The sequence below is a fragment of the Monodon monoceros genome, unplaced genomic scaffold (genome assembly GCF_005190385.1).
Source record: "Monodon monoceros isolate NGI ecotype Baffin Bay Population unplaced genomic scaffold, NGI_Narwhal_1 Super_Scaffold_6, whole genome shotgun sequence".
NCBI lineage: Eukaryota > Metazoa > Chordata > Mammalia > Artiodactyla > Monodontidae > Monodon > Monodon monoceros.
Window position 1 is genome coordinate 83937279 of NW_021703783.1, and position 13261 is coordinate 83950539.

At 36.8% G+C, this 13261-nt stretch overlaps 2 protein-coding genes across 5 annotated transcripts in view; one reads left to right on the forward strand and one right to left on the reverse strand.

The window, feature by feature from the left end:
• Nucleotides 1-12874, forward strand: part of WASHC4 (WASH complex subunit 4) — a 67242-nt gene extending 54368 nt beyond the window's left edge. For 2 of the 3 annotated variants that reach the window (XR_003791013.1, XR_003791016.1), the window contains exon 35: nucleotides 7-977. The gene's annotated coding sequence lies outside the window, so the exon portion shown is untranslated. Of the gene's footprint in view, nucleotides 1-6; nucleotides 978-12855 lie in introns of those variants that run through there. The other variant, XR_003791014.1, reaches the window with a different exon arrangement.
• APPL2 (adaptor protein, phosphotyrosine interacting with PH domain and leucine zipper 2) overlaps nucleotides 5640-13261 on the reverse strand; it is a 52883-nt gene continuing 45261 nt past the window's right edge. The window contains exons 17-21 of one of the 2 annotated variants that reach the window (XM_029204373.1): nucleotides 12927-13101; nucleotides 9203-9239; nucleotides 8847-8987; nucleotides 8000-8047; nucleotides 5640-6743 (exon numbers count right to left, since the gene is read on the reverse strand). In XM_029204373.1, the coding sequence (XP_029060206.1) occupies nucleotides 6609-6743; nucleotides 8000-8047; nucleotides 8847-8987; nucleotides 9203-9239; nucleotides 12927-13101 (536 nt within the window). In that variant the 3' untranslated portion in view covers nucleotides 5640-6608. The remainder of the gene's footprint in view (nucleotides 6744-7999; nucleotides 8048-8846; nucleotides 8988-9202; nucleotides 9240-12926; nucleotides 13102-13261) is intronic. The other variant, XM_029204374.1, reaches the window with a different exon arrangement.

Genomic DNA, 13261 nt, shown 5'->3' on the forward strand with positions numbered 1-13261 from the left:
ACCTAGTTTACCGGATAGCGCCGGTTGTTCCTATGAGTGGAGACATACTCAGGAAAGTAGATGAAATTTATCTCCCAATCAGTGCAGATCTGATGTCGTAATTCTGGGACCACCTTTAAGGACTGTACATTCTGTAGTGCAGGTAAGATCTGTGTGTATTGACACATTCTTTGGTAATGCCCTCATTGTTATTAATGTGAGGGAAAAAAAGTTAGCACTTCTGTACCCAGAAGCACCAACTATATAAAGTTAGTATTACAGTAACCATTTCAGAATGTGTACAAAAGGTAATAAGGCATTAAAGATGCACTTTTAAGTTGATGTAATTACTGAATATCAGAATAATCTTCAAAGATTAATGTATTGAGAGAAGCATTTGGAGATTGCTTTGTCTCTGGTTTTCTCTGTGTGCTAGTAATATAGTACATAGTGGTTAGAAGTGTAGATTTTGGAGCCAGACTGTGATTTGAATCCTGATTTGCTGCTTACAAGGTTACTTAACCTTTCTGTGCTTCATTTCCTCAGGCATAAAATGGTGTAATAATATAGCTCATAGATTGTTTGAGGATTTAATTTGTATAAAGCACTTTATTAGGAAACTACTATAAATATTAGCTATTATTATGATTGCTCTTACAAGCAGAAATACACTTGGCATATAATTATTAGCTGTTGAAAAGTTTGAAGATAAGCTGTATTTGAATTGGTCTCATAAAAACTATTTCTTTTTAAATGGCTCAGATAAGTGTTGACAATGTAAGGCAGGTCTTGCTCTTCCCTAACGGTAGTTTTGACAGGTGGCTAAACAACCAAAGGCAATGCTGGGAAATGAAAATTGGTGAGGCTAGCTTATTTATCCCAGGGATGCAAGGATTCTTCAATATTCGCAAATCAGTCAATGTGATACACCATATTAACAAACTGAAGGAATAAAAACCACATGATCATCTCAATAGATGCAGAAAAAGCTTTTGACAAAATTCAATACCCATTTATGATAAAAACTCTCCAGAAAATGGGCAAAGAGTGAACCTAAACATAATAAAGGCCTTATATGACAAACCCACAGCAAGCATCATATTCAGTGGTGAAAAACTGGAAGCATGTCCACTAAGATCAGGAACAAGGATGTCCACTCTCACCATTCTTATTCAACATAGGTTTGGAAGTCCCCTAGCCACAGCAATCAGAGAAGAAAAAAATAAAAGGAATGCAAATTGGAAAAGAACTGTCACTGTTTGCAGATGACATGATACCATACATAGACAATCTTAAAGATGCCACCAGAAAACTACTAGAACTAATCAATGAATTTGGTAAAGTTGCAGGATACAAAATTAATGCACAGAAATCTGGCATTCCTATACACCAACAACGAAAAATCAGAAGGAGAAATTAAGGAAACACTCCCATTTACCACTGCAACAAAAAGAATAAAATACCTAGGAATAAACCTGCCTAAGGAGGCAAAAGACTTGTACTCAGAAAACTATAAAATGCTGATGAAAGAAATCAAAGATGACATAAACAGATGGAGAAATATACCATGTTCTTGGATTGGAAGAATCAATATTGTGAAAATGACTATACTACCCAAAGCAATCTACAGATTCAGTGCAATCCCTATCAAACTACCAATGGCATTCTTCACAGAATTAGAACAAAAAAATTTCCAATTCATATGGAAACACGAAAGACACCCCAAATCGCCAGAGCAATCTTGTGAAAGAAAAACGGAGTTGGAGGAATCAGGCTCCCTGACTTCAAACTATACCACAAAGCTACAGTAATCAAGACAGCATGGTACTGGCACAAAAACAGAAATATAGATCAGTGGTACAGGATAGAAAGCCCAGAGATAAACCCACACACGTATGGGCACCTAGTTTACAACAAAGGAGGCAAGAACATACAATGGAGAAAAAACTGCCTCTTCAGTAAGTGGTGCTGGGAAAACTGGACCAGCTACATGTAAAAGAATGAAATTAGAACATTCCCTAACACCATACACAAAAATAAATTCCAAATGGATTAAAGACTTAAATATAAGACCAGACACTATAAAACTCTTAATTAGAGGAAAGCATAGGAAGAACACTCTTTGACATAAATTGCAGCGAGATCTTTTTTGATCCACCTCCTAGAGTAATGGAAATAAAAACAAAAATAAACAAATGGGACTTAGTTAAAATCTTTTGTACAGCAAAAGAAACCATAAACAAGACAAAAACACAACCCTCAGAATGGGAGGAAATGTTTGCAAATGAAACAATAGACAAAGGATTAATCTCCAAAATATACAAACAGCTCATGGAGCTCAATATCAAAAAACCAAAAAATCCAGTTAAAAAAATGGGCAGAAGACCTAAATAGACATTTCACCAAGGAAGACACACAGATGGCCAAGAGGCACATGAAAAGATGCTCAACATCACTTATTACTAGTGAAATGCAAATCAAAACTACCATGAGGTATTACCTCATGTCGGTCGGAATGGCCATTATCAAAAAATCTAGAAACAATAAATGCTGGAGAGGGTGTGGTGAAAAGGGAACCCTCCTGCACTGTTGGTGGGAATGTAAATTGATACAGCCACTATGGAAAACAGTCTGGAGGTTCCTTAAAAAAACTAGAAATAGAACTACCATATGACCCAGCAATCCCACTACTGGGCATACACCCTGAGAAAACCATAACTGAAAAAGAGTCATCTACCACAATGTTCGTGCAGCACTATTTACAATAGCCAGGACGTGGAAACAACCTAAATGTCCACCAACAGATGAATGGATAAAGAAGATGTGGCACATACATACAATGGAATATTACTCAGCCATAAAAAGAAACGAAATTGAGTTATTTGTAGTGAGGTGGATGGACCTAGAGTCTGTCATACAGAGTGAAGTCAGTCAGAAAGAGAAAAACAAATACCGTATGCTAACACATACATATGGAATCTAAAAAGAAGGTTCTGATGAATCTAGGGGCAGGACAGGAATAAAGAGGTAGACGTAGAGAATGGACTTGAGGACATGGGGAGTGGGAAGGGGAAGCTGGGGCGAAGTGAGAGGGTAGCACTGACATATATACACTACCAAATGTAAAATGAATGGCTAGCGGGAAGCTGGTGCATAGCAGAGGGAGATCAGCTCCGTGCTTTGTGATGACCTAGAGGGGTGGGAGGGAGGCTCGAGGGAGGAGATACGGGGACGTGTGTGCATATGGCTGATTCGCTTTGTTGTGCAACAGAAACTAACAGTATTGTGAAGCAATTATACTCCAATAAAGAAAGATCTATTAAAAATAAAATGCATGCTTAAGTCTTCAAAAAAAAAATCTCATTTTCCACCCTCCCACCTTTCATTTACATGGCACTTATTTTCAGAGGGCCTTAATGTGCATTAACACACATTTCAGTTAAGTTGAAAGTCACCCACTCTTTCTAAACTTAAAAATTTTATTAAAAAAATGATGCATGTACAAGAGTATATAATATGTATGTACTGTTTAGTGAATGAAAATAGAATGCTTGTGTAGCCACCAGGTGGGTTAAGAGCTTATTGCTACCACCTTAGGTGCTCCCATCGTTTCTCCTTAGGTCTCAGCTCCCCTTTCTACTGCAGAGGAAACCACAGTGCACTGGGCTTTTCTTGGGGGTTACAACCATCTATATTTTTAAAAACAATATGATGGTGTTGCGCATGTTTTTGTAAAGTTAATATAAATGTATTCTGACTTCTTTAATTCATTGTCATTTTTTAAATTCATCAGTGTTGATGCATATAGCCATACAGTTTATTTAGCTTTATTTCCCTCATATTGTGTTACATGAATACACAGGTATTTAGTCTGTAGGTAAGATGTGGGTTATTTCCAAATGTGGGATACTGTGAATAGTGCTGCTGTAATCGTCATTGTACATGTCTCTGGGTACGTGTCTTGAGTTTCTGCAGTGTGTGTCACAAGTGAATCTCCTAGGTGGTAGGGCCAGGTGTACCTGCAAGGTCGTTGGAGAGAATGCAAAACTGTTCTCCCATCCCAACAGTAGGTGAGGTTATTCCTCATTGTTCCATCCCTACGAGCAGCTTAATTTCTGCAGTCTGTAGTCAGTATCTCTGTGGTTTTAATTTGCATTTCCTTGATTTTTATATGATTGAACATATTTCTGTTTAAGAGCTTTTTTTTATTCTGTAAAATGCCTTCATGACTTCTGTTTTTCTTTCAATTTATCTTTTTCTTACTAATTGTAGGAATATTTTGTATATTCTGGATACTAATTTTTGTTGGTCATACGTGCTTGCTGAATATGCTCAGTTAATTTTGTGTTTTCATTCTGTGTTTTTTTGTGAAGTTAGTTTTAATGTATTGGATTTCAGTCTTTTGGTTTTTCATGATTTGCAGGCTTTGTGGCTTAGTTAAGCCACAGTTTTGGTTTTTTTTGGTAATACAGTCGATTTACAATATTGTGCTAGTTTCAGGTGTACTGCAAAGTGATTCATTTATATATATCGATTTTTTTTCGAATTATTTTCCATTATAGGTTATTACAAGGTATTGAATATAGTTCCCTGTGCTATACAGTAAATCCTTGCTGCTTATCTATTTTACATATAGTAGTTATATATATACTAGTATTTGTCATTCCCATATTCCTAATTTGTCTACCCCACCCGCCTTCCCCTTTGGTAAAGTTTGTTTTCTTGTCTTAGTCTTTTTCTGTTTATAGATTTATTTATTTTTTAGATTCCACATGTAAGTGATACCATATGATACTTGTCTTTCTCTGACTGACTTCACTAAGTATAATATCGTCTGGGTCCACCCATGTTGCTGCAAATGCCAATATTTCATCCTTTTTTTATGGCCGAATAATATTCCATTGTGTGTGTGTGTGTGTGCGTGTGTGTGTGTGTGTATTTATATATATGCACGCCACATCTTTTTAAGCCAGTTGTCTGTTGATGGCACCTGGGTTGTTTCCATGTCTTGGCTATTGAAAATAGTGCTGGCTGCATGTATCTTCTAAAATTAGTTTCCATCTTTTCCAGATATATACCCAGGAGTGGGATTGCTGGATCATATGGTAGCTCTGTTTAGTCTTTTTGTTTTCCATAGGCCACACATTATTAAAATATTTTTAATTAAAAAAATTGATTGTAGTTTCTAACAATGTTGTTCTCCTCCCATCCTGAACAATTCTAAGCAAGAATTCAGGGGACTGTGGCTCTTGAAGCCTGTCAGAACTTACTGATCTACTATGATTACGATATAGAAATTTATAAGACATTAGTTAACACCGAACTGATGATTTTATGGTGTATAATTTCATACTGTTTTGACTAGCTCACTGTGTCTCTGACGGTGCACACATTATAGAAGTGGGTTCCTCAGTTAAACCCTTTAACCTAATTTTGAGTTGCAAAAGTCATTAATCCACCATTTTAAGAGCAGCACCTTTTAAACACTTGGCACTGAGATCACGTTATTCCACTCATGTTGCATAGTACATCCCCTCTGCTGTGACTGCATTATGATGTCCTGGTTTTCTTTTGGGAATTAACTGTTAAAGGTACAGAACCAACTTTAGTTTTTTTTCAGGGATGTTCTAGAAAATAACCACAAAAGGCAAAAGAAACAAAGTTTTTATTTGCTAGCTTTTATTGCTAGGTTAATTTATTACAAAGAAAGTGATATTTCTGTTGAACTTTGTTATAATTAAACATACTGTACCAATTAAAGATCATTATACTTGTTTCCTAGTGGGCTGGGATGCCTGGAACCGTCTGTGTCAGGATGGAAATTGGAACTTTTATACCAAGCCCCATGGCCAGCTGTGCTTCAAGTGAGTTTTAAAGTTAATTGGTCCCTTCTTTAAGGAGGGTCTGGCTCAGAAGAAACAGGAATTGGTAGAGCTGCACCCTGTCCATGGTGATCCACCCCTAAAAACAGTATCTAAAGGACCATGAACTTCTGGGTGCTGGTTCATTAAGGTTCCACTGTAAAACGAAACATCTTTTGTGGTGCTCATCTGCTTGTCTTTTTACTGCATGATGTTTAGACCTGCCTTCTGCTAGTGCTTGCGCCTCAAAGCACAGGGCTCATCACCTAACTGCACATTAATGCTGTTAGGTCCAATTACGAGACAAACTTGATTATAAATATACAATTTTCAGAATGACAGGCACTTAAAGCTCATTAAGTAAAATACAAAAATAGATTATATTAATAGGAAATATTTAGTGTTTATCAAATTATAAATCTAGGCTTTTACCATTTTTTGAAAAGATACTGGAAACTGAAAAGAGATGACACTGAAATAAAGTGAACAATGCATTTTTTCCATAGCTTTCATTCTGAGCGCTGAACAATGCAATCTAGGAAAAGGACTTACCACAAAGCACCTAAAATAACATTTGTAGATGGGTATGTTGTCAACCATTTCTTACTGTTTCCCTCCCAAGTCTCAGTATCAAGGCATCAATAGTACGTTCCACAAGCAGCTGTCAGCATTCTGAAGCCAAGTGGTGTGCCTGTATCAGAGAAGTTGAAAACCCTTAAGGAGGTAGCTCTCCTTCCTGGGTGCTCTTCACCCAAAGGCGCAAGAAGGTTATGCTTCAGATTCTGCGCCTCTCTTTTCACTTGGACTTCCATCATTGTCATCTGGTTGATCGTTTAACAGTACATATTTTCCATCATTGGTTAGTGGTATGGACAGCATTAATTGAGCCAATGCTTCTGGATCCTGAAGTTATGGGAGTTTAAGAAGGAGAAAAGAAAATGCTTAAAATGCACTTAAAAACCCCTTTGGCTTGGCTGTCATTATGTTCTGTAATCTAGCCTCATTCCTTCTGACTCGTCTGTGTGCGCCTTCAGGTGGGTCTCCTTGAATCTCTAAAGAAACCCTCAGTTGAATTACTTCCTCCAGAAACTAGGCCAAGTTTCTACCTCTCAGCCAAAATATCATTTACAGAGCCAACTCAGAATCATCTTTCTGAAAAGAGTCCAGAGAGGAACTTCCCTCACAACTTTGACCTTGTCTTTAAACTCCTTTTTTCCTTTTACTCTATACCAAGAGTTGGCAAACTATGGCCATTTGGCTCGCCGCCCGTTTTTATTACTGGAGCATAGCCATGCCAGTTCATTGACATACTATGGCAGCTTTCGTGTTAACAACAGCCGAGTAGAGTAGTTGGCAGCAGAGACAGTAAGCTGAGAAAGGTTTATTATCTGGCCCTTTACAGAAAGTGTGCCAACTCTGATCTACACCATAAAGTACAAACTTGCAGGGCTTGCTGTGTTTTCATTATGTTGGTCTTAGTCCTTGATCTGTCTGCCCCTCCCTGATAGATTAGAACTGCACAAGTGTGATACCCACTAGCTATTCAATACACGTTACTATTTACATTAATTTAAAATCCAGTTCCTTAGTCACACTAGCCACATTTCAATCTGCATATTAAATAGATCCTTTCCATTACTGCAGAAAGTTCTACTGGACAGTGCTGAACCAGAAGCCCCCTGTTCACTGCTGTAATTCCAGGGGTTTTCTTATACAAAATTTAATCTCAAAAATTAGTTGGGTAAATGAAAGATTGCAAACTGCTGATTAGACAGGTCTGAGAGTCTTCATTTCCAAGGTAACGTCTCAGTGTTGCTGGGCCTGTGACCACTCTGAGGAGGAAGGCCTTAGAGCGTGTGGTAGATGCTGAGGTTTGTACCAGCTTCATTTGAAAGAAAGGAAATCTAGCCAACAACAACAGGAACAAAAAAACCTGATAAAACAGTAGGAGGTGCAGCAGTGATACTTACTAAGAACTCTACGTGTTACCAGTGACCATGGAACTAGCTGATCAAAAATGCCTGGTAGTTAGAAGGCTTAAAAGGAAATCCCAAACTTGGCCACCCTGCCTAGTGAGCACCATTTCTCTTTTTGAGAGCTATCTAGGTGTAAAGATAGCCTCTGAGTTGTTGTTAAACTTGCACGAAAATGCACCTTACCTTCTGAACCTCAATGATTTCTTTTCCCAAGTTAATAGCATAACATATCTGCAAAAAACAAGAAAAGTAGTGTTTGGCAAAGGCAGAAAAGGATAAAGAATTTCAGAAAGAAATGTGATTATGAGAGTACAACGAGGTCACTGTCTGCTCACGTCAGCATGGGGACAAAGGACCTGGCTGTAGGAGACTCATCACACAGGGCTCTGAACACTAGCGTCCACCTGTCCTGGTCTCCTGTTGCCGGTTTGTGCGTACAAAGAATATCCAGGTTAAGTGAACACTGAAGGTATTAAATCGTTCAAAGTTCTTACCGGGATACTTTTTTCCTTTCTCTCTTAACCATATTTAACCACTGCACGTTCACACACAGTGGTAAACAGATACTTCCTGAAAGAAGGGTTGATTCATTTTGATTAATTCTAAGTAGTGAATGCAGTTTTTCACACTAAAGAAGAGTTTAGATGTACTTTCCTGACATCTGCTTCCTTGGTTTGCTCTCTGAGAATAGATTTTCTCCATTGTAACTTTTGCTTTAATTTTTTAAAAAAGAATAAATTTGAGGGGAACTGCTTTAAACATTTCCGGATAGCTCTACTAAACACTTATATTTCACCATTAAAGTTCTTCATTCACTCTATTTTGGTTGATATGTATTTTACACAAGGAAATTATACTCCAGTTTCCTTTCAGTGGGACCTTACTAGGAGGTATTGTTATCTAAACTACTCAATGGGGACCTGAAGAATAGTCAACTAAATATCCAAGGAGGTTGTGTAAAATAACCCTTTAAGTATCTTTGTTTGGGCTGAAATATTATGGAATCTTAAGATGAAGAAAATAACAAGACCTTTTCGCCTTCTGAGTTGCTTTCAAAAACATATGTGCTCAGGGACTCTCCGCCTGTGGATTCGGGCATGCGGACCACAAAGCCAACCAGTCTCTTGTTTTCTTGATGAGCAGCAAACTGGGTGACACTGGTGAGTTCAAACTAGAAAAAAATAGGAATAGACCTAGTATCACACAACAAACTGGAATTAAAAAAGACAAGATCATTCTCCATGGCAAAAGTCATGAAAAAAGTACACTATTAGTGATATTTAATTTGGCAAATAAAATTTACTAAGTGCCTACTTCGTGTTTCAGGTGGCTACAAAGGTGAATTAAGGAGTAATCACTAAAATTAGCATGCATGAGGGTACTTACATTGGCCCTTGTTACTTGAGTCTGAGGATCTATCAACCTGAAATTTTAAGAGATTGACTGTATCACAAATGTTGAATAAAATTATATCCTTAGATGAGTTTGTACAAGATCAGAATAAAATCACACAAAACCCCTCGAAATATGAAAATATAAGACCTAGTTGAGGGCGGGGTGAGATCGCTCCATGTGACGATCCAAAGGGAGCATGTGCCATGATTTCTGCCTTTGTTGAACCTGTGTAGTTAAACCTCAGGGTATCTTTAATGGAAGATTATAGCAAATAGAGAATTTCACAGTATTTTAGTGCTTATCCAAAAAGGCTGCACTATAATTCTCTAGAAAATTCTCCAGAAAATTAATGTGGATGGATCTTATTCCGTATAGCCTCCATCTCAGCACTTACTATCAGTCTGTTTCCCTTAAAGTACTGGATAAATGGATACTTTTAAGTTTAACAATTTTTTTTTTTAAACATGGGGTAGAGGTGAGACAACAGTGAAGGGATTTTAACAAAACTATTCCCTATCAATCAGTTTGGGTGTAGGAGGAGTAACTTTAAGAAGGTGTTCTAGATAAATTCTTTAACAACATTTTAAGCATCATCAGTGTCTCTGAGAAAATTAACGGCATTAGAGAATTTACTGCTATTTTATATATAGATAAAAATTTCTACTTTCTAACACATGGTATTATGTATATAAATTATTATTGATTTGCTGTAAGTTTCATAAGTGAAAGCAAAAAATCTGTTAAAAAGATGGTTATAATTCTGTTTAAATGAAATGTCCAGAATAGGCAAATCTATAGAAACAGCAAGATTAGTGGCTAGGGCTGAGCAGGTTGCAGGGGAAAAGGGAATGACTACTAACAGGTATGGGTTTTCTTCGGGGGGATGATGAAAATGTTCTAAAACTGTTTGTGGTGATGGTTGCACAAATCTGAATATACTAAAAAATACTCTAAAGGGGCAAATTGTACAGTATATAAGTTATATCTCAATAAAGCTGTCCCCCCCAAATGGTTACAATTTGAAAGGTATGCAGTTATACTTGTTAAAGCATGGTGTATTTTATAATCAGAGGGCTTAAGACTGAATTCCAACCTGGCTACTTATTTATGATCTTGTGTAAGTCACCCTGACTTCTCTCAACTGCTTTGTAAAATTGGGATAAGAACCTCCATATATCAAAGAGGTGGTTAAGAAAACGAGAAAATGTGTATGGAATTTTAAGCTACAAAGCTAAATAAATAAATTTTTATGTCCCTATAAATGAGTATGAATTTAATTAAAATTTACATCATCAACAATTTCCCTCAAGTTGGGATAACTTTAAATATTTTGTAAAATTTTTCTATAAATGAAGATTTAAACCATTCATATATTTTGTGAGTAACTTTTAAGTTTGCTGTCTAGATCAGGTAACCTGGATTTGCTTAAGATCTGATTTTCTGTGTGACTTCTAAATTGTCTCAAAACATGAATTCCCATACAAGGATATGTATGGTAAAATTTACCATTATTGATATTTAACACATCACAACATTGTACAACCATCACCACTATCTAGTTCCAGAACATCTTCAGCACCTCAAAAGGAAACTCTCGTACCTGTAAAGCAGTCACTTCCCATTCAACTTTCTTCTCAGCTCTTGGCAGCTTCTCACTAATCTGCTTTGTCTCTATAGATTTGCCTATTCTAGATATTTCATATAAATGATCGTACAATATGTGGCTTTTTGTGTCTGTCTTTCAATTAGCATAATGTTTTAAAGGCTCATCCATGTTGCAATATGTACCAGTACTTCATTCCTTTTTAAGGCCGAATAATATCCCACTGTATGTATATACCACATTTTGTTTATCTATTCATCTTTTGATGGACATTTGGATTATTTCTACCTTTTGGCTACGGCGAATAGTACTATTATATGAACACTTGTTTTCAATTCTTTTGGGTATCTACCCAGGAATGGAATTCTATGTTTAAGTTATAGAGGAACTGCCAGATTATTTCCCACAGTGGCTGAACAATGTTATATGCCCACCAGCAATGGGTTCCAATTTCTCCACATCCTTGCTAACACCTGTTACTTTCTTTAAAAAAAAAAAAAATCCATAGCCATCCTAGTGGGTGTGAAGTGGTTCTGGATTTGATTTGCATACCCTAGTGACTCATGACACTGAGCATCTTTCCATGTGCTTGTCGGCCAATTATATATCTTCGGAGGACTGTCAACTCAAGTAGACATTCTTCCATTTCTTACCTGGGTTCTTTCTTTGTTGATTTGTGAGCGTTCTTTATACTGGGTACTATACCTTTATTAGATAATGATTTGCAGATGTTTTCTCCCATTCTGTGGGTTGTCTTTGCACTTTTTGGGATAGTGTTGTTTGATGTACTATGGTTTTTCACATTGCTTTTACATATATTTACCCTGATCTTTTCAGTGGTGATTTTAAGAAAGATTATCATAAGCTTTGTAGCTTATGAAAGCTTTCAATGCCTATGAAAGGTCCAGGACATACTTAGAGAAAACCTTTAAATAAATATAAGGTTTTACTCATAAGAACCTCATTCTCAGTAAAAGGTTTATAACAAATGAAAAGGACTGATTTTAATAAATGGAAGAAACTATATTCTGGTTTTTGCCAAACTGCTAGTTAACTTTTTGAAACTATCATTTATTACTTTGTATGTGCCCATCACAGCTGTAAATGTTTTACATGAATTAACTCACTTATTCCTCATGACAATACTATGGGGTGTGGATATGGTTGTTTTCATTTTATAGCTGAAGAAACTGAGGCACAAAGGTTAAGTAACTTGCTCAAGTTCATACAGCTAATAAATGCCAAAGTCAGGAATAAGGCTCTAAAGCAGTGCTGCTCTGCTGTCCCACAGAAATTTAGTGTAAGCCTCATATGTAATTTAAAAATTTCTAGCAGCCACATCAAAAAAAGTGAAAACAGCTGAAATTAATACACTTTAATAGGTTGAAAATATTACCAGCTAGGTGTATTATTAATTTAAAAATTATTTTGCATTCTTTTTTTGGGGGGGATAGTATGAGATCTTAAATGTTTGGTATGTGTTTTACACTTAAAACGCTTCTCAATTCAGATGAGTTAGGTTTCAAGTGTTACATGTAGCTACAGTATTGTACAGCGCAGGTCTTAATGCCCATGGCAGCCACAGCTTGACGGTCGTTTGCCATCATTCATATGGATCATATTACTTGAAACCACAAATCATGTAGCTAACATGACTTGGCTTCTTTATTTTCAGCCCAACAAATATTAATCAGATTTTCCTTGTGGTGGTCTAGTTATCTCAGGCAGGCTCATGTTCTGTTTTCATAGTTTTTAATTTTTATAAATAGTACTCTCAGAGATGGAAGAGAAAAAACAAAAACCCTTCCACTTGCAACCTCTGAGATACAGAGAGTAACTCTCGAGTGATGGCATCTTTACGCCCAACAGGGTAGAATTCACTCACCACTAAAGATACCAGTTGCTAAAAATATCAGCTCTTGTCTTTAAGGGAACTTCATCTAGCCAATGTATCTTATAAAACCAAAATGTAAAAAACAGCAGAAACATGAGTAGCATCTTTACTTAATCTAATCAAACAATTCTACTATGAACATTCTAGATGGTTAAACGTGCTTTCAAAGGGGAATCAGTTGAAGCTGTAAGAAAATCTGAAAACGAAACTGAATGTACCTCAGAGCTTGACTGGTGACCATCAGATGGGATTCTGTCATACGGAAGATGTTATGAATAGCCCGAGCAGCCAATACTTGTCTCATCGCTTCGTAAATCACTTCAGTAGTGGTGTCTGTTTTAACTGCCATTGATCCCAAAAACCGAACTATAAACATCTGTTGCAAAAGAGAATCTGCAAGAGAGCATTTTCTGCTCAGGATCATTTCACTTCCTGCCTGTCGATGCGCATACCAGAAGCACATGTGCTGGTCTGAGAACAGGCTGAAGACCTAGGGTTTGCCTTGCTTTCTGGAGGGCTTTCTACCAAAACTTCTGAATACTCTGCTTTTATA